This window comes from Orcinus orca, chromosome 1 (genome assembly GCF_937001465.1).
Source record: "Orcinus orca chromosome 1, mOrcOrc1.1, whole genome shotgun sequence".
NCBI lineage: Eukaryota > Metazoa > Chordata > Mammalia > Artiodactyla > Delphinidae > Orcinus > Orcinus orca.
In genome coordinates this window covers 99,129,489-99,150,606 of record NC_064559.1, presented here as the reverse complement: position 1 = coordinate 99,150,606, position 21,118 = coordinate 99,129,489, and the positions used below count along the sequence as shown (strand labels likewise).

The window sequence follows — 21,118 nt, the reverse complement described above, 5'->3', positions numbered from 1 at the left end:
ACAGAGCACACACAGCCTTGACTTTGAACTTCCCTTGAAATAAGTGTTGGCCCAAGTGAGGTCATGGGTCTTCTGGCCTGAGAGAAGCCAACCCCATAACTCCCTAGGCGGGGGCTTACCCTTCAAACCCCTCCTGGCCTTTCTCTCTTACCATTGACATGGTTGATGTTGCCCTGGATTTCAGCCTGAGTTAGGTAGCAGTCATAGATGTCCTGGCTTTCTCCATCATTCTGCAAAAACTACATTGAGAGGGGAACCTGGGAAAACCAATTCAATCTTTCTTACCCCTCCCTCCCTGTCTATAACTATTTCTTCTTCTGGGGGTCTTCCAAAGGCCAAAGGTCAGTCTGGTTGGAAGGAATCTGGGGAAATCGTGGGATCTAATCCCCTGGCACTGACACAGTTAAGTTGAACTACCCTTTGGAATCTCCAGTCTAATCTCATCCAGTTCTACATTCCAGTCTCTCAGCCCTGCCCGAGAACATTTTCCCCTATCTTCTCTTTTGAATTCCCATTATTCTCCTGAGTTCCTCTCCTGTTTCTCAAAAATAACTGACAAGTTAGTTTCTCTAGGCAACTTTGGATTCTGGAGACAGGACAAATAGGAGTCCTGGTTTCACTCGAGATTTTCCAGGCCACCCAGCTTTTCGGCCCCTGCCATCCAAGGCTCCTTACGCGGTTCCTGGCATTGGCAGTCTTCTCCATCTTGGCCTGGGCCAGCAGCTCCTGGTAGATGGCTGCCAGAGGCTCTCGGAGATTCCCCAGCAGAGCACTGGGATTCTGCAAGGCAGCCAGGGTGTCCTTGACCACTCCTCGCTCCACTGCCTCATTGATGGCAAGAACAGCTGCATGGACTAGGAGGGGGCATGAAGACAAGGTCAGGATGCCAGAGCAAACCCCAGTCCAGCTACAGCGTAACCAGCTGCAGACCCTACTCTGACGTCATCCCCTTTTTCCATCCACAGGGGCCAGGCAAGCCAGGTAGGCTGTTGGCCCTGCCTATGATGAGAAGTATCCAGGATTTATGCAGGGGCTATAAGGTTCAGAGTCCTCCCATACTCACTGAGCTACCCCAGCAGGGGAGCCTGGTCTCTACCTGCAGCCTCATCCACCGAGAGCTCATTGGCCAGGATGCCCCCGATCTTGCTGAAGGCAGGCAGCTGGAGGCCATATTTCGCTAGTTCAGAGGCCATGTTGCTGAGTTCCTCAGCTGCAATGATAGCACAGATGCCCTTCATCAGGCCCAGAACCCCCAAGACCTGCCCAGACTGTGGTGGCTGGGGAAGGAGCTGGGCTTACCTGTGAATTTCACTTTCCCATATAGATCATGTATCTGAGGGGCCAATCCCAGCCGGAAGAGGAAGAGACTAGGAAACAATGGAAGGCATTGGGGTCTATTCATTTTCACATGCTGACTATAATAGGTTTGCAGGAGATACTATGGGGACTTGGAGATGAAGACCATACAGCACCTGCCCACAAGTCATCCCCCATTCACAGGGAGAGAGGTTATTGTAAGTCAGCACAAGGCAATGCCATAGCAGAAAAATAAGATGCTGTAGGAGCTCTGGGGGGATTGCGAAGGCTTCACAGGGAAGGACACATTTCAGTGGCAGGTCACTGGATGGAGATGGAGGATGGAAAGGGCATAGCAAGCAGAGACCCACTAAGCTAAGGCACAGAGTCCTCAACGGATGTGGGAAATGAAGTCAGGAAGAGAAGACATGATGGACATAGGAACTGGTCAATTACTTTCTATGCTTTAGCCAACTGGTTGCTGATGGCTGGCTGCGAGTGGGACTAAATAGCCTTCTCCATTCACGCTGACGGCATGTGACACTCCAGATGCATCCTAATCTGACTTCCTTGCACCCCGGTCACAAGCTGAACACTCTTCCCTGCCTGCTCTTTCCCTTCATCCACACAGATCACACATAAATGTGCCCTCCAGCATGCACATAAGTCTAAACAAAACTATGTAGATCAAAAATGTCCCTCTGAGAAATGTTCCCTGTGGTCTATCTTCCATCCTCCCTGCTGCAATGTTTGTTGCTGTTGACTGTTGGTTGCATCCACCTAGAGGAACTTGGATGACAAAAGTCTCGGTCTCTCACCTGAGTGCATGGATGCAGTAGACCACCCGGGGCATATTCTTCTTGTCATAAATGTCCGTGGTCTCTGGCAAGAAGGTCTAGAGGGGAAACCAGCCAATTACTGCCATTGAAGACTTTGAAGCAGCACCAGATATGGAGAGAGGGGCTGAGGAATGGGTTTCTTCTCTGACCTGGGGCTTCTGGGTCAATCTCCCCAATGCTTTACAGTCAGCACTGCATCCACACACTCAGTGTAAAAGAAAGGCCTTGGGGACACATACTAAGCCAAGACCCAGCCACGGACACACAGCCCCAGATTAACCAAACGCCAGACAAGGCTATCAAGGCTATAGGACGCAGGCCACATGCTCCAGGAGTAACAGGCCCCCTTTTCATCCTACAGACACAGCCAGCCTGTGCCCCTCACCTTGGACTCTTGCCAGAAAGGTGGCATGCTGGGAGCTGGCCATGACTCCACAAGGGGCCTAATGAAACACACACTGCCAAGGACTGCAAAGGGTCAGGGCATGCCACCCCTGTCTTCAAGCCAAAGGTCTCTGATCAGTGGGGGCCCCTCTAAGAACTGAGTAACCCCAGGCATGATTTCTCATGCCACCTGGCGACTGTAATGAGGTTTAACCTCAATACCTCTTGGTTACCTTAGATACATAAGAAAAGACCAAATCTAGAGACTTAAAAGTGTTCTAGCCTCACTGAGAACACATGGCCTCTATTGATCTGCCTCTCACCAAAGCATCTGTTTTAACTGTTATTTCCTTGTCTTATAATTGCCTTCTACAGTGAAGAAAAACACTACAGAATCTTATGCCTTAATTTGTATAGTTCTTTATAATTCACAAAAGGAATTCACACAGATCATGTGATCTTCCTGACAACCTTATAAGGAAGACAGGGGAGGGATTACTATCACCACTTTACAGATGAGAAACAAACTGAAAGTCAACGAGTGAGAGGACATGCAGCATGTGTCCAGTTGGGGTCCTGGCCTAGGCTTCCAAGTCTACCGCCTTGGGATGTGGTGTGTCCTTGCTTCACACTATGCAATTCTGGTGGAAAGATGGCTGGCCAACATGAGGCCCACCTCCTGCGTTATATAGGGGCCTCACTGACTAATGGGAACAATGGCAACAATGCATCCTGGGCCAGGTTGCCTTCACCTCCCTTCACTTCCCTTACCCACAAGGAAGTGAAGACAGAGACCAAGTAACATGGTTCAAAGACATACAGCCTCAGGACACTTAAACTCTTAGATTAAGTTCATTTAGAAGACACATGGAGATGAGCACTAAAGAGTGCCAGGGAGAAAAAGCATGTGTGTGGTGGAGGTGCGAGTACTAGTGAAGAGCAAAGATGAACCCCAATCCTGAGACCCAGTGTTACCGAAGGCAGACCGATGTGGGCTACTGCAGACAGCCAAAAGTTGATGTTGTCTGTGTGACGGAAATGCAAGCCAGTTGCCTAAAAGGGAAGGAAAGAGAAGAGAATCTATTTCCACAGTTCTCAGGGTTCCCTCTGGGTAGAGCCCAGACCACAGCTTGAAGATTCAAGGGGTGGGGGCAGAGGACCCTGTGCTATGGATTTCCCATCCCCCCAGGACAGAGACACAAAAACAGAGAGAAACCACCAGGGATGGATGACCCAGTGGGTCATTTGGGAAGGATGGCACAGGGATGGGATTAGCAAGCTAGTAAGGCTTCCTGGAAAAGGGGAGTCCGGAGCTGGGATGGGAAGGAGAGGCGGGTTGGGTTGACTAGAGCAGCATGTCCTGGAAGTAACTTAAGGTGGCAAAGCTCACAAGCCTCTGAGTGTAGACTGTGGGTAGAAAAGTCTGCTTGGAAGTTCTCGTATCAGAGGCATCTCAAAGCCCACCTAGCAAATGCCCCTTGCTGCTAAGCATAGTACACACCGCCTAGCTGCAAGACACCAATTGAAACCCGTTGTTCCAGTGCAATGATTACTAGCACCCATTTTATCCTCAATAGTACCCAGGTTTGGACAATAAATTATATGGTCACCCCACTCTCACAACTTTGAGAACAGATAGTTTGAGAGGAAGAAGGTAGAAAGTAGAGACCTCTGCTCCCCACCTGGTACCGTAGCTGCTCCACGTCATAGATCTTCTTCAAGGGAACCACAGAGGGTGCAAAACAGTGGCCCAGCTTGGCCAGCAGCACTCCGTTCCGGAGGCTCTCCTCCAGCTCCACCGGGGAAGGAAGCTCCTCCTTCAGGCAGGCCTCCATCCAGCTGAGAGCACGAGAGAAGCTTCTCACCCCCTCTGGCAAGCCACAGCACTTCATTCCAACCACAAGACCTTCCCTCCCTCCCTCTCTCCCCCTAGGCAGCCTCTCACTCTCTCCTGCCTCCTGTTCCTGCCCTACTCCCAACTCCCCTCTCTGCCCATTGCCTGGCTGTTCCCACCTTCTCCCAAGCTGCCGCAAACACCTGGATTGGCCTATCCTCAGCCCCCACCCACCCTATACATCTTCCCTGACAGATACTGAAGCTGCCCATCTTCAGTGAGCCTTAAACAGGCTCTTACCTGTTACATGATATAACCTCTCACTCAGTCTGGTTATGCATTTGACTGTTGAACCAAATTGTACCTGCTCACTTCTCTTATTCTGCAAGTTCTGAGAACCCAGGTATACAAAAGTCATGTCTACACAAAACATAACCCAGCTTTGATGATGATGAGGGGAGTAGGGAAGCCCCAGGGTTGAAGCGAGGGGAGCAGCACAAAGGGACAGAAAGGTCACAGCCCTTCGAATCAGAAGACCTGCTTTCCATGCCATCTCCCTCACTTCACCTCTCCGGGCCTCAGCTGTATAATCTGCAAAATGAAGATACCACCTGTACCTCCTGCTTCAGTGGGCAGCTGCCAGGATTAAATGACGTAATGAATGTGAAAACACTTTGAATATAAATGTAAAGTATTATTATGGCTGATGATGGTATGAGGGAGAGAATAAGGGCTTCTCCGCCTATTGGGGCCTATAGGAAAGATCTGTTTTCAAAGAGAGAGCCAGTCACACCTCCCTTCATGCCTTCCCTGACAGAAACACCCTGGTTTTCTATCTACCCCATTCTACCTACTTTCTCTGGAGAACATTAAAAATATGCTATTGATTAAAAGGAAAGAATTAAGCATTTATCCTGTCTTTAGAGCCAACATCCATTCACAGGAAATATGGGGTACAGAAGAACAAGTTGAGGGACACAGGAAGCGAATAGACAAAGCCAGAATGTAGGATGTTCTACAGGACAAATGACCCGGTTTCTTCAACAAGTCAATGACATAAAGAACTGTTTATGTCAGTTCCAGATGAAAGAAGACTTAGTAGTACATAACAACCAAATGTAAAATGTGAACTCTTTCAGATCCTTAACTGAATAAGCCAACTGTAAAAATAGATGATTTTTTCAGACAATCAGGAAAATTTGAAGATGGCCTGGGTGTTGATCCAAGGATTAATGGATAACTTAGGTGGGTATTATAATGGTATTGTGGTTATGTAACCAAGTGTCCATATATAGAGATATGTATTAAAGTATGTAAGCGGATAAAAGGACGTGATGTTGTCTTTGTTCACAGATGGCATGACTGTCTTTGTAGAAAATCTGAAAGCATGATACCAGAAAACTTGTGGCGTTAATAAGTGATTATAGCAAGGTTGCAAAAGACAAGGTTAATATATAAAAGTCAATTGTGGGACTTCCCTGGTGGTGCAGTGGTTAAGACTCTGTGCTCCCAATGCAGGGGGCCTGGGTTTGATCCCTGGTCAAGGAACTAGATCCCACATGCATGCCACAACTAAGGAGCCCACGAGCCACAACTACGAAGCCCGCCAGCCACAACTAAGGAGCCCGCCTGCTGCGACTAAGACCTGGTGCCACCAAATAAACAAATTAAATAAATATAAAAATAATAAAATAAAATATTATAAAGCAGAAACTAACACACCATTGTAAAGCAATTATACTCCAATAAAGATGTTTAATAAATAAATAAACAAATAAAATAAAAGTCAACTGCTTTCCAATTCATCAGCAACAAACAAGTGGAATTTGAATTAAACACAATACCATTTACATTAGCACTCCCCAAAATGAAATACTTAGGTATAAATCTAACAAAATATGTACAAGATCTACATGAGGAAAGCTACAAAACTCTGATGAATGAAATCAAAGAACTAAATAAATGGAGAGATAGTCCATACTCATGGATAGGAAGACTCAATATTGTCAAAATGTTAGTTCTTCCCAACCTGAGCTATAGATTCAATGCAGTCCTAATCAAAACCCCAGCAAGTTGTTTTGTGGATCTCCACACACTGATTCTAAAGATTACATGGGGGCTTCCCTGGTGGCGCAGTGGTTGGGAATCCGCCTGCCAATGCAGAAGACACAGGTTCGGGCCCTGGTCCGGGAGGGTCCCACATGCCGCGGAGCAGCTAGGCCTGTGCGCCACAGCTGCTGAGCCTGCGCTCTGGAGTCCGCGATCCACAACTACTGAAGACCTCGCACCTGGAGCCCGTGCTCTGCAACGGGGGAGGCCACCGCAATGAGAAGCCCGCGCACCACGGTGAAGAGTGGCTCCCGCTCGCGGCAACTAGAGAGAGCCTGCGCAGAGCAACGAAAACCCAACTCAGCCAAAAATAAATTAAAAAAATAATAATAAAAATAAAGTTTACATGGAGGCACACCCAGCTAACTCAGTCGGTGGAGCATGAGACTCTTAAAATTTACATGGAGAGACAAAATACCCAGAATAGCCAACATGATATTGAAGGAGAAGAGCAAAGCTGGTACGCTAACACTACCTGACTTAGCCACAGTAATCAAGACAGTGTGGTACTGGTGAAAGAATAGGCAAATAGATCAGTGGAACAGAACAGAGACCCATATAAATATAGTCAATTGATCTTTGACAAAGGAGCAAAGGCAGTACAATGGAGCAAAGATAGTCTCCTCAGCAAATGGTGCTGGAATAACTAGACATCGACATGCAAAAAATGAACCTAGACCTAGACCTTACACCCTTCATAAAAATCAACTCAAAATGGAGCATCAACTTCCAAGTAAAACGCAAAACTGTAAAACTCCTAGAAGGCAACGGGGAAACCTAGATGACCTTGGGTATGGCAATGACTTTTTAGATACAACACCAAAGGCACAATCCTTGAAAGAAATAATTAATAAGCTAGATTTCACTAAAATTAAAACTTCTGCTCTACAAAAGGCAATGTCAAGAAAATAATAAGACAAGCCACAGACTGGGCGAAAATATTTGCAAAAGAAAATATTTGCAAAATACACATCTGAGGGAATTCCCTGACGGTCCAGTGGTTAGGACTCGGCACTTTCACTGCCAGGGACCAGGTTCAATCCCTGGTCAGAGAACTAAGATCCCGCAAGCCACATGGCACGGCCAAAAATAAATAAAATAAAATAAAATAAAATAATTATTTAAAAAAAGACACATCTGGGCTTCCCTGGTGGCGCAGTGGTTGAGAGTCCGCCTGCCGACGCAGGGGACACGGGTTCGTGCCCTGGTCTGGGAAGATCCCACATGCCGCGGAGCAGCTGGGCCCGTGAGCCATGGCCGCTGAGCCTGCGCGTCCGGAGCCTGTGCTCTGCAACAGGAGAGGCCACAAGAGTGAGAGGCCCGCGTACCGCAAAAAAAAAAAAAAAAAAAAAAAAAGACACATCTGATAAAAGATTGTTACCCAAGATATCCAAAGAACTCTTAAAACTCAACAGTAAGAAAACAAACAGTCTGATTAAAAAATTTAATTAAAAAATTAAAAAATGTCTTAACAGACAGACACCTCACCAAAGAAAGATATACAAAGAAGATATACAGATGGCAAATGAGCATCTGAAAAGATGCTTCACATCATATGTCATCAGGGAAATGTGAATTAAAACAATGGTGAGATACCAATATACACCTATTAGAATTGTCAAAATCTGGAACACCGATAACACCAAATGCTGCTGAGGATGTGGAGCAACAGGAATTCTCATTCGTTGCTGGTGGGAATACAAAATTGTACAGCCACTTTGGAAAGCCGTTTGGTGGTTTCTTACAAAACTAAACATACTCTTACCATATGATCCAGCAGTTGTGCTCTTTGGTATTTAGCCAAAGGAGTAGAAAACTTACATCTACATAAAAACCTGCACAAGGATGTTTATAGCAGCTCTATTCATAACTGCCCAAACTTGGAAGCAACCAAGATGATCCTCAATAGGTGAATGGATTAATAAACTGTGGTACATGTAGACAATGGAATATTATTCAGCACTAGTAAAAAATGAGCTAGGAAGCAATGAAAAGACATGGAGAAAATTTAAATGCATATTACTAAGTAAAAGAAGCCCATCTGAAAAGCCTACATATTGTATTATTCCAGGTATGTGAAATTCTGGAAAAGGCAAAACTATGGAGACAGTAAAAAGATGAGTGGTTGCCAGGAGTTGGGGGTGGGGGTGGGGGTGCGGCAGAGGGAATGAATAAATGAAACAGAGACTTTTTAGGGTAGTGAAACTATTCTATGATACTATAATGATGGATGGCTATGTCATTATACATTCGTCCAAACTCATAGACTACAGTCTACAACATGAAGAGTGAACTCTAAGGCAAACTATGGATTTTGGAGGATTATGTGTCCAAGTAGGTTCACCAATTGTAACAAACATACCACTCTTGTGGGGGCTGTTGATAATGGGGGAGGCTATGTATGTTTGTGGGGAGGAAGCATGCGGAAAATCCCTGTATCTTTCTCTTAATTTTGCTGCGAACCTAAAACTGCTCTAAAAAATAGTCTGAAAGAAAGAAAAAAAAAGATGCTATTTCAGCTTTCCCTTTCCCATAGAATGGACTCTTGTCTTTTTGTATTTGCTTTGGGGGCAGGTGCCTGGGGTGGGCAGGGTGGGAAAGGGAGACCAGAAAGAGGCGGTCGCTCTGCTCACCGCTTGGCTTCCTCCAGCCGGCACAGGTACTCATAGGCGACGTTCTGCCGCCTCTGCTCATCCATTTCCTCAGCTGTGAGGTGTTCATTTGAGGAACCAAGGAGGAGAGCATTAGACAGAGGGCTGTAGCAAGCTTCTTCTTAACAGACTTTCTAAGACAACTCTGCTCGGAAACCGGAGGCATCTCCCACATGTCTGTCCCCCTAGTCCCAGGACACTGGCTCCAATCTTCTCTCCCATCCAGTAAAGCTTTCCTAGTCAGCACCCTGTTAAAGGGAGGCCTCCCCACCCTTTAAGAGGGGATCCTTCCTGTATTGGAGGCATTCCTTCCCTTTCCCCTCTAGCCATCTTCCTGACCTCCCCCTTCCAAAACCTACTTCACTGCGCTTCCCTCAGTACCTCCTAGTAGGAATGTCCAGATCCCTCCTTGGTTGGGAACTTAGCTCCTCATTTTATCCCTAATTAGATTCTGAGTTCTCCAAGAACTGTACTTGTGTCATCCTCCTCAGGTACTCTCCCAGAGGCTAGGTTAACAGGACTAACTAGAACTCATCATTCAGCAGCCATTCATTCATTCAATACCTCCTATATGTCAGGCACTGGACTAGTGGACCCCTACTCTCAGGAAGTACAAAGATTATTATTAGAAGAGAAAAACATGTAAGTAAAAAACTTCAACCTGATGTGAGAAGTGCGATCATAGCTCATGAATAGTCTATGGACGTAGACATAGAGAACGGACATGTGGACACAGGGCGGGAAGGGGAAGGTGGGACAAACTGGGAGAGTACGATGGACATATACACACTACCATGTGTAAAATAGATAGCTAGTGGGGACAAGGTATAAAGCACAGGAAGCTCAGCTCGGTGCTCTGTGATGACCTAGATGGGTGGGGTGTCGGGGGCGGGGGGAGGTCCAAGAGGGAGGGGATATAGGTATACATATAGCTGATTCATTTCATCGTACAGCAGAAACTAACACAACATTGTAAAGCAATTATACTCCAATAAATAAATAAAAATAGTCTATGGAAGCAGCAGAGGAAGCAAAGGATTCTACCTGTGAGTAGAATCTTAAAGAATGAACAGGCAGAAAGGGAGAAAAGGCAGTTCAACAGAGGGAACCACGTGAAAAAAAGCCACTCACTTGGGTTTAAGTGGAAGGACAGAGAATTTTAAAAGATCACAAAGGTGTATTTACTCTCCCTTTTGGTATAGGTCACCTGAGGAGTAAAATAGTCTCCAAGCTAAATAAAATGCAGACAATCTCTGACTCCCAAACTCAAGAACAGGAAATCCCTGAAATGAGACAGCATTCATATTCTGCCTTAGCCACAGCCTCCTTTTATCCTTTTCCCCCCTCTTCTCCCCTATCTCTCTAGTCTCCTTAGGGAAGACAATACAAAAGCCGACAAAATGAGAGAAAGCTACACACATACACCAAGAAAATAAAGTCAGAGAGCTTGAAAACAGAGACAGAGCTTAGCAAATGTCTTTGACTCAGCACTTAATGTTGTTCCAACTCTTTCTCTCTTTTCATTATGTTGCATATCCTGCAATATGATTGGGGCAGGGGCAGGGCTTCTTTGAATTGTCAGTTAAGCAAGTTAAAACACACACACAAACACACACACACACCCCTCCATGTTCAAATTGGAAAGCACTGGCCAATCGCAGGAAATCCATCAGTTCTTCTGAGGGGGGTGTACAAGAAACAAGTTTTGGTTGCTAAGCATGGAAAATAAACCAGTAAGTGAGTGACATCACTTCAGAGTTATGAATTGAGGACTGTGAGAGATGGGCGGGACTTTGTACATACACTAAGAGTCTTAAAAAAAAAAATCAGTTTTCCTGTCCTTTTCAGATCTGGAACTAGCTTTCCTTCAACAGATAGGTGGACGTGGACTTCGCTTTTTGAATCCTAATGGAGAGCAAGGGAAAGGAGTAGATTTTGCTTTTCTTTCAGAAGGTCAGATGGAAACCTTTCCGGGGTCCCATTTTTCGGACCCCAGTCTCTCTTTCTAAAGCAGTGTTTTTGAAAGTGTGGTACTTGGACTACCCGCATCACAATTATGTGGGGTGACGGAAGAAGCACAGCGGTGCTTGTTATAAATGCAGATTATGGGCCCAAGTCGAGACCTATAGTTGCTAAAGCTCTGGGATAGGATTCAGGAATCTGCATTTTAAATTAGCTCCCCGGGTAATTCCGACACCGTCAAGTTTGAGAGGCATTGTCTCAAAGAAGCATCAAAAAGTCAAGGAAGCCCCCGCAGGCCTTTTTAGGCGTCCCGTCCCCCGGTAGCGCTTAGCAAGTATGGTAGCCAAGAGTAACTGCCGAATTTTTAAGGGGCCATCCAGACCACCTACATTCTCCCAGCCCAGGAGCCCCAGAATTTGGGAATAAGTGAGAAAACTCTTTGTAAGCTTTGAAGCGCGACACAGAAGTCGGAGCGTTTCGCAGCTCACAGGTTTACTCCCGCCCGCAGGAGTCCGGACTGAATGCTCCCTCCCCACTGAGCACAGTTCGGCCGCCCCTTGCTTGGTTGGCCCTGCGCCCAACCCCAGCCCCAACCTCTCCCAGGACCGCCGAGTCCCCGACCAGTGGCATCACTGCCGGACCCTTCTCGGCCCCTTCTGGCACTCACAGGTCGCCCGGGACGGGCCCGTTCCTCTCCCCTCCATGTTTCTCCTTCTTCCAGGTTTGAATCTCCCGCCGCCCGGCCACCGCCCCTCATCTTAGCCACAGGCAGACAGGACACGTCCTGTCTGTGCCGCAGGGGCCTCTGGGATTTGTAGTTCCAGGCTTGGGAGGTGCGCCGCCAGATGGGACGAAGGGTACTGTCCAAGACGGGGAGGGGCGCTCCCGGAGGGGAGCTCCCGTTCCTGTGGTATTTTGGGTCGCTGTTTCTCCAGGGCTCCTTCGCTGTTAAACCGTCTTATTTGAAGTAGTCCCTGCGCCTACCCCTGCCTCTATCATTTTCCCCTGGTATTCCCATTAACCCCCCACACACACTCTTCCTATAGTGTTCTTTGGTCCCTTTAACTTGAGGGCCTACTATATATATATATATATATATATATATATATATATATATATATATATATATATATATAAGGGAATATTAGCCATAAAAAGGAATAAAATATTGCCATTTGTAGCAATGTGGATGGACCTAGAGAATATTATGCTTAGTGAAACCAGACAGAGAAAGGCAAATACTATATGGTATCATTTATACGTGGAATCTAAAAAATAATACAACTGAATGTATATACAAAACAGAAACAGACTCACAGACATAGAAAACAAACTTGTGGTTACCAAAGGGGAGAGGGAGGCAGAGAGGGACAAATTAGGGGTATGAGATGAACAAACTACATAAAATAGAGAAGCAATGAGGATTTACTGTATAGTGCAAGGAATTATACCCAATATCTTGTAATAACCTGTAATAGGATATAATCTGCAAAAGCACTGCATCACTATGCTGTACACCTGAAACTAACACAATATTGTAAATCAACGATACTCAATTAAAAAAAAATTCAAAGGACTGGATGAAGTTTTTGAGGAAGAGCTTGTAAAATAAGAAATGAGCAAAGGGCAGAGTGTTGGGGAACACTAGCATTTAAGAGGTGGACAGAGGGCAAGCAAAGGAGATGGAGAAGGAGTTGTCAGCACAGGAGAAGGACAGCCAGGACACAGTGGGTCGTGGAACCAAGTGAGGAGAGAGTTGCAAGGATATATCAGATACAGCAGGGAATCAAACAAGAAAAATGATTCAGAAATGATCACTAGATCATTGAGAGGTCATTGGAACCTTGGTGAGAACGGTTTCAGTCCCTGCTCCCTCCCCAAATCCTCCTCTCCCCTTAAGAGAGGCTACTCAGTGAACAACAGACTGAGCTGCATATTTGGCTCTGGCTATGCTGTGGTAACATCCTGAAGGCCCAGCCCATGGGCAGAAGCCGCAGGCTGCTAGGAGAGCCGGCCTCGGGCATGGGCACCATCTGTGGCACACAGCACCAGGCCTGCACGCAGCAGGCACTCAGCAGAGGCTGCCTGGCAAATGCAGGTGAGCCCAAGTACTTCCTTATAATTTTGTTTCTGGCCATGGCCTCTACTTAAAAGAGGCCTTTCTCCCAGATAAATGAGGACATTTGCTTTCTGATGCAGGCCACCCTTGGTGAGTTAGGGCAGTAGGTGCCTGTTGTCCTGGGGCCTGCTGTCCTCTCATTAAGCAGAACCTGGAGGTTGCAGATCAGTGGAGCTGGAAAAAGGAGTTCCGGGGGCAGAGAGGCTCTTCTGATCTCCAGACCCTTCCTGACCATCAACCTTTCACCCTGTTTCCAAATGTGAAACTACCACACAGAAGCACAGTGTATAAGAGTGCGTGTGTGTTCGTGTGTGTATGTGTGAAAGGGTTCACTTCTGGGACAACCCAAGCCTCATTAAAGCTCGCAATTACAGTTAGTGGAAGGGACCTTAGGCTAATTAGCCCAGAATCAGAAAACCTGGGCTCTAATCCTAGCTACATGAGTGCTCTGTGACCTCAGGCAAGTTACATCTGCTCTTCTGAGGTCCCTTCCTCTGTGAAATGAGGGAATGGGATAGACGATCTTTGAAGCTGTGACTAGTAACAAGCCCTTGATGCTTTGATTCTTGCCTGAAGTGAAGGATTGATGCGTGTGTCTGCAAGGGTGGGGAGAGGTGGGGCAGGAAGGGCAATGGAATTCAGGTATCTGTGCCCAAGCACCAGCAGGGTTCAGCACTAAGATAGGGCATTTGAGCTGTCAATCAAAGAATTCCCTAGGAGTGGAGGGCGGTACCTGGTTGTCTAGGAACCCCAGGGGCTCTGAGCTAAGAGATAAGGGAGGTAACCCTAGCCTGAGGGACCATTCCAGAAAGCCAGCTACAGAGGAGATCGAGGGAGGTAAGGCGTTTTGTGTCTGGGGCCCCAAGACCTTGTGGGGGCAGCCGGGAATGCCTCAGGAATGCGGGTCTCAAAGAGACAGGATTCCTGGCTGTTCTTAGGAACAGGGGGAGTTTCTTTGAAAAGAATATGTATCACCTCTGCCTGTTTCTCCTAAAGAAAAAAAAAAGGGGAGAAGAAGAAGCAAATGGGAGGGGCTGAGAGCTCAGCTTCTGGATCTTTTCCACTCCTTTTCCTGTCTCTTGGGAGGAGAGTTCATGAAAAGGCTTTGCCTTTTTGGGGGAGAGATACTAATGGGAAACACATGCTGATGAGAGAAATGTATTTGGGTTTAAGAGTGCCCTGGAGACCAAAGCAGGATGTTGGGGGACTGAAACTAGTAAGCAGACAGAAAGCCAAGGAGGTAGGGGAGAAAGAGGTTCCCCTCGAGATAGGGAGTAAGCAGTAAATGGAGAGACAGTAGCCCTGCCCCTGGACGTTGGCTCCTTGCCAATTCCATGGCCTATGCACCTTTGTGCCACCAGTGCCTTGTGTGGCTCCCTCCCGGCACACAGCAGGAGCTCACTGTTTGGTGAGCTGACTTGAACTATACCTTGAGATTAGACAGCAGGAGAACCTAGATATGAGTGGGTGTCTTTGGAGGCACAGGGTGAAGGAGATGGTGGAGAAGAGGCCCTGTGTGTGCTCTGTTCGTTCATCCATTCATTTATTCATTCAATAAACCTTTTTTATTGTGGTAAAATCTATATATATAATAATAATCTAATGATCTATAAAACTTTTTCATCTTATTCAATAAGCATATATTGAGAATCTATGTGCCAGACCCTTCAAGTTGCTCCAAATCTAGTAGGGGAGATAGACAAGAAAGTCAATAACCCTAAACCCAGTGTGATAAATGCCGTAAAGGACATAAGGTACTATGGGGGTACAGAAGAGGGACCCAGTTGGTTGAGGGGAGGGGCTTTCTGAAGGAAGCTTGAAGTGAGTCTTGGAGGACAAAAAACCAGTCTGGACATTAGAGTGAGAGTTAATATGGTGTTCAACGGCTTAGATGAAGCAAAGTGAGATGTCAGAGAGAAATCCTTGACACCCTGAGGGTCACACCAGGGCAGAGGTAGAGCTGAATTGCCTAGAGGGATAGTGCTTTGGAGGAAGCCAAGGATGACATACTGACCCCTCTGCTCCCTATCGTCAGCATTATGTCTTCCCTCAACACTGAGGATACCCTGCAAGAGCCCTTGCCCTCGCCTTCAAGCTCCAAGAAGAAAAAGAAGAAAAGAAAGTGGCCACGGCAAGAGGCCAGAATCCAAGCCCTCACCAGGGCTGGCCACAGGGCCCTATTGGCTGGTCAGAACCATGAGGCCTTGACCAGCTTCCAGAGGGCCTTCCTCCTGGCTTCCAAGTCACCACAAACCAGGGACACCCCTGTTCTCCGGGCCTGTGCCTTCAACCTGGGGGCTGCCTACGTGGAGACTGGGGACCCAGCCAGAGGGCTTAAGCTGCTCCTACGAGCTCAACCTCAAGAGACAGCCCAGGGCGGGTGTCATGGCGACCAGTGTTTCAACGTGGCTTTGGCTTACCACGCCCTGGGCGACCTGCCTCAGGCTTTGGCCTGGTATCACAAGGCCCTGGGCCACTACCAGCCACTAGGTGACCAGGGGCAAGCCCAGGCAAAAATGGGAGCCTGCTACCAGGCTCTGGGACAGCCTGAGCTAGCAGCCCACTGCCTGCAGGAAGCGAGCCGGGCCTACGCCCAAGCAGGGCAACCCAGGGCTGCAGCCCTGACACTGGGGGCTGCAGCGGGCTGTATGCTGAAGAGCGGGCAGCATGGGGTGGGTGATGTGCTGCAGGTGCTGGAGGAGAGCCGGAGGCTTGCTGAGAGGAGCACTGAGCGAGGACTGCTGGGTGAGGCCTTTGGGCAGAGAAGGTGTGGGATCTGGGGAGATTAAGACTTGGTGATACTCTGAGAAGTGGGGTGGAAGCAGAGGCAATTCTGAGAACTGGGGGTACCCTGGGAGAGTGGGGCAGAGGCTGCAGCGGTACAGCTTCAGCTGCATCTGACCTGGCTACCACTGACCGTGGCCATGCCCTCTAGGGCAACTCTATAACGACCTAGGCGTGGGCTATTCCCAGCTCCAGCTGTTCCCGCTAGCAGCAGAGGCCTTCCAGCAAGCCCTGCCCCTGTGCCGGGGGCCAGGAGAGGAGGCCACAGTGCTAAGAAACCTTGGGATGGCCCACAATGCCCTCGGCAACTATCAGGAAGCCCGGGAGTTTCACCAGAAGGCTGCCGACACACACGGTGGGTACCAGGGGCTGGGGAATGGGATTGGGGCCAAGGGACTAAGAAGGGGTTCCAGCTGGGGCCCGGAGGCTGAAGAGTAGATGGACGTTTAGAACTAATTATGGGACTGGGAAGTCCAGAACAGGGGAGTGAGGGTGTGCAGGGGGTGCAGGAGATGGGATAGCCAGACAGGACAGAGGGTCATGGGCCCAGAGGCTGAGGCCTGGGGTTGGGAAGGCAACAATGGGCAGAGGGAAGAGCCCTGGCTGGTAGAGGAGGCCTGAAGTGGAGCCAGTGCTTGCTCTAAATGATTGTGTGACGTTTAGCGAGTCATTTTTGCTTTCTGAGCTTCAGGTTCTACGTGTATAAAAATGGAGCTGTTAATACATGCCTTGCCTGACGCCCTGGATTTATACGTGGCTCAAACTAGCATGGGGGAGGCATTCAGGCCAAAGCTCAGGACTGAGGAGAGGCTGGGTTTCAAGCGTTCAGGCCTCTGTGGTGCATCTGGAGGTGTGCCAGGGTTGAGCACAAGGACTCCTGGCAACCCTCCCTTTGTCTTTGGGGGTAGGGTCCTGATGCCCCAGCAGCCAAAGTCCTCTCTTCATATGGGGCGGGCTCTATCACCAGGCTCTGTGGGGCAGCGGTGGGAGCAGGGCCGGAGCTTTGGAAGCCTGGCATTTGCACTGAGCCAGCTGGGAGACCACAAGGCTGCCAGAGACAACTATCTACATGCTCTGCAGGCTGCCCGGGACACTGGTGAGGGTGAGGGTGTGGGGGTTTGCAGGTGGCTTGGGGTGGGACAAAGGCTGAGAATCCTTGGGGCTGGTGGGGAGGCAGATAGGGGGACTGGGGGTGGGGAGTACCTCTGGAGGTGTAGGGAGCTGTGGGAGGACCTCTCAGGCTGTCTTCCCCAGGGGACGTGAAGGGGCAATGGCAGGCCTGTGAGGGTCTGGGGGCTGCTGCAGCCAGACTGGGGCAGCATGACCAGGCTTTGAAGTACTATAAGGAAGCGCTGGCCCGGTGTCAGGTGAGACCCTCCATCCCAGAATCTAACTCTTCCCCAATATCCCTCCAGCTGCTCTCCTGCTAACCTTTCTCTGGCTGATATTCCTGCCTTCTCCCCACCATTCATTCACTCGTCCAACGTGCATTGAGCACATTGTGTGCTAGGTCCTGGGACACTCTTGAGAGGAAGAGTCCATCTCTGTCCACAATTCTGGGCAGGCGGTGGCAGGACCCTGGCAAAGGCATGGGGATGGGCTAGAAAAGAGGGGAGACCAAGTCCCCTTCCCTCCCCCTTCCCTGTTTCTTTCTTCCCCGATCCCCAGAGGACCACAAAGCCCAGGCTTCCTCCATTACTCCATTATCCACTCTCTCCCCAGAAGGAGCCAGATTCTGTGCGAGAGCGGCTGGTGGCCAAGCTGACAGACGCCATAAGGACCCACTTGGCCCGGGGTGGGCTGCTCCCAACCCACACCCTGGTGAGATGACACCTGAGACAAGGAGCGGGGGGTGGGGAGAGGTTACCCAGAGAAAGGGGTGGTGGTGAGCAGAGCTGATGTCCTCAGGGCTGCTGCTGCACTTGACTGCTCATCTGTGTTCATCTGCCCTGGGGCCTGCATATGGGACATATATCACTTTCCAGAGGCCACCTGGGGATGGGGAGGTGGGCGGGGGATTGTGGCACGTCTCCAACACTAGGGCTGTGCCAGGGCCTTGGCTGAGTGGTAACTAGCTCAGTGGGTGAAAGCCAAGGTGTGCCTTCAAAGATACTGAGCAAAAAATCTGTGAGCAGGTGGAAAGGTTTGTCCTTGGCTGCAGTTCCCCAAAGGGCCACAGGATGGCAGTAGTGCTCCAAGGACGTTCCTCTCTCCCCTCCCTCCTTCGCTGGGGGGCATTTCTCTGTGGGTCTCTAGCCGTGCCCCTCCTTCTCTGACCCCTCCTCCCCCTCTCGCTACCTCCCAGCCTCTCTCAACAGGTCAGCGTCTCTCCAGCTGCCTCCTCCCTCACACTCTGAGATTTCTCAGGCAACCTCCTATGCCAGGAATTGAAATTATACTTTACTATTTGTTATATTTATTTACTAGGTTTTATGTTCTGTCTTATTTGAAAGACTAGGACACCATATTTATAATTTGCAAGTAAAATTAAATTAGCCTGGTATAAGCAGAGGACTGGATTGGGGGTCAGAAGACCTGGGTTCCATCTGAAGTTGGCCACCGACTTTGTGTGACTTTGTCCCGGAGGCCCCAGGCAGGATGAGGTGGTCATTAAGCTCTGGCCAGTTCTGACAGTCCATGAGCCCGAGTTCTAACTTGAGAGTTACTAGCAGGGACCTTAACACAACAAAGGGCCTTGCCCTGTAATTTCATCCTCAGACACAAGGCACAGCCCAGCTGTCTCTAGCACTTCTCTGTCCCTCTGGGGCCATTGTGTGTGGAGAGAACATACATGCACACCACAACCACTGCTGGGGTGGCCATTTTTCTCAAACTGATTCCCTTTACTCTCCTTCATTCCCAGACCTCAGCTCCAGGGGGGCCCCAGGCTCCAGGTGGGGCCTGCCCCGTGGTGGGGACCCCAGCCAGGGTGGGAAAAGGCACAGCAGGAGTGCGGCACAGGTGAGTGAGTAGGGCAGGCAGGAACAGAGCTTCAGGTGTGGGTATGGCCTCTGGAGGGTATTGGGAGGTGTCATAGCCTAGCCGTGGCCGGTGGGATCTGGGGAGGGGGGGATCTGGCCGGAGTGCCACTCTGCCCCCTGTTCCCTGCCCCTACAGATTTTCCGATAGGTGGGAAGATGAGTTAGAGGAGGGCCACAAGGGGAAAGAGGAAGAGTCGGCGAATGTTCTCACGACGGCTTGGACACCAAGACTGGAGCGTGAGTCTAAGTAGGCTGTTTCCAGCTGTGCATCGCCTTCCCCCAAATGGGAGACTCTCATTTCCTTTATCCCCACGCCCCACTCTGTCACTTCCCTGCCTCAGGTCTGATACTGAGGCCGCACCCCACACACATTATATTCCCAACCCCAGGACCAGCCCTCCCCACTTTCTGCTTGTCTCTCAAGGCCCTGGCCCATTTCCCCTAAACCCTTTCCTGAATCGCCTCTTCCTCCCTGTTTCCGAGGCTTCCCTAACAACTAGAACATTGTATCTTGGGGCACCAAGGCTTTCACACCTACTACATGCCAGGCACTGGATGCTTTTCTTACCTTAGCTTACTGTTTACTAGTCTCTTCCCCCAAAGTCTTGGCACTCTGAGGACAGAGTTCCTTGCTACTTGGTGACTTGAATTCACTGATGTCTTCTTTTCAGTGTGTTTTCTTCCAGGCATCAGTGACACTGGCGAATCATCCCCAACTTTAGTGGGCCCAGGTTTGCCAAGCACCTGCCCTGTACAGGTGTCTCCTCTGTGTACAGTGACCAATACATCCCCTGATACCCACCCTCCTTGTTCTTCTCCCAAAGATGTCTCGTTCCCACCATGATGGTTCTTGGTGCAGAGAGGCCTGTGATGAATGTGTTTGGTCCTCTCCATTCAGGTCCAAGACCCAGGGCCAATCTCTCATTTGGAGGCCAAGGCCCCCTCAGAATGGAGAATCCTGGCCTTCTGGTCACCAACGGCCCCCACAGCAAGAGGTGGGTCCCTGCGGGAAGGGAAGAGGCCTGGAGAATGGATAAAAGAAGTAGGAGAGGGTGTGGCTTTGGATGACTTTAATGGAACATGAAGCTGGGGGAAGATGTGGTCTGGTGCTTAGGGATATGGTGCTTTGAGCCTCTTTATCTTTGCCCTTTAGCAATCGGAACAACCCTCACCCGGCTCTGGAGGCCCAGGGTGTCCCCTGCCTCCTGCACAGCCTGAGTGTAGCCCTCAGCGAAAGGGAGAGTCCTGCTGAACTGGGGGACAGGCGGCTTAAGCCTACTGCCTCCTGCCCTGGAGCCTGCGAGCAGAGGTAAGGGTCAGAGAGGGTAACAGAAACGGGAGCCAGGGCAAGCTGCCTTCTGTTTGCTCCCTAGTCACTCCCATTGGCAAGCCCCTCTCTGCCTCCTTCAGGTCATCCAAACAGCCCAGGGAACCCCCCAGCAGGAACCCTCAGAGGAGATCCACTGAGTCTGGCTTCTGCATGATCATGTGACCCTCCCCTGCTGGCCACAGCATGGCCCCTGCAGTACCTCCTCAACATACACACTTCAGGGGCTTCTGGGGCTGAGCCCCTTCCCAGTCATTCCCAGTGAGCACTGTATGGACACAGAATACAATGTCAGAAAGTGGGATCCGGAGCAGGCTGGACAAAGGCTTTGCAGTCTCAGCACTGAGGAGGTCTGTGTGCTCCTTGTTGGGATTTTTGGACTCAATAAGCAAAAGAAAAATGGAAAACAGATGGTGAATTTCCCCCCTTTCCTTCTGGATTCAAACCTCACAACTGCTAAGGCCCCTGCCAGTTCTTAAAACCATGACATCTTGGTTAAGAGGCTTTGGAGTCACTGACTCCATTTTCTCACATGAGAAATGGCGATCTAATGCTACAGAAGATACGCCTTAACCAACCAATGGATGCATTCCTCTTCCTCCAGGAAACAGCAGATCCTGGATACAGGCTCCTCAGGCCTGTAGCAAAACTGCTGCCAGCAGCTGCAACAACAGTATTATGTAACACTGATCACTTAGCACATGCCACACACTGTTCCAAGTGCTTCACAAGTGTCTTCTCCTTTAATCCTCACAGCAGATGAATTCCCTTTCACAGATGAGGAAAACAAGGCACAAAAGTTAACTGGTTTGCCACCCAGGTCACACAACTA

General features: G+C 49.2%; 2 protein-coding genes across 6 annotated transcripts in view; one reads left to right on the top strand and one right to left on the bottom strand.

The window, feature by feature from the left end:
• Positions 1-9,207, bottom strand: part of IQGAP3 (IQ motif containing GTPase activating protein 3) — a 37,727-nt gene extending 28,520 nt beyond the window's left edge. The window contains exons 1-8 of one of the 3 annotated variants that reach the window (XM_012538573.3): positions 9,096-9,207; positions 4,202-4,358; positions 3,495-3,572; positions 2,115-2,191; positions 1,300-1,367; positions 1,097-1,210; positions 676-854; positions 152-230 (exon numbers count right to left, since the gene is read on the bottom strand). In XM_012538573.3, the coding sequence (XP_012394027.3) occupies positions 152-230; positions 676-854; positions 1,097-1,210; positions 1,300-1,367; positions 2,115-2,191; positions 3,495-3,572; positions 4,202-4,358; positions 9,096-9,160 (817 nt within the window). In that variant the 5' untranslated portion in view covers positions 9,161-9,207. Of the gene's footprint in view, positions 1-151; positions 240-675; positions 855-1,096; positions 1,211-1,299; positions 1,368-2,114; positions 2,192-3,494; positions 3,573-4,201; positions 4,359-9,095 lie in introns of those variants that run through there. The other 2 variants (XM_033414519.2, XM_033414520.1) reach the window with 2 other exon arrangements.
• A 4,700-nt stretch (positions 9,208-13,907) lies between these two features.
• Positions 13,908-20,889, top strand: TTC24 (tetratricopeptide repeat domain 24). Of its 3 annotated transcripts, none has more exons than XM_049712153.1 (11): positions 13,908-14,031; positions 15,230-15,939; positions 16,130-16,333; positions 16,946-17,074; positions 17,233-17,345; positions 17,704-17,799; positions 18,842-18,939; positions 19,096-19,196; positions 19,858-19,954; positions 20,113-20,268; positions 20,370-20,889. In XM_049712153.1, exons 2-11 carry the CDS (start codon positions 15,234-15,236, stop codon positions 20,449-20,451), a joined length of 1,782 nt encoding a protein of 593 aa, XP_049568110.1. In that variant the 5' UTR covers positions 13,908-14,031; positions 15,230-15,233; the 3' UTR covers positions 20,452-20,889. The 3 variants fall into 3 exon arrangements, 2 of the variants coding, with proteins under 2 accessions (XP_049568110.1, XP_033270566.1); XM_033414675.2 differs by having other exon boundaries at positions 17,701-17,799; XR_007478349.1 differs by lacking the exon at positions 20,370-20,889 and having other exon boundaries at positions 17,701-17,799; positions 19,784-19,954; positions 20,113-20,161.
• Positions 20,890-21,118: the final 229 nt, after the last annotated feature.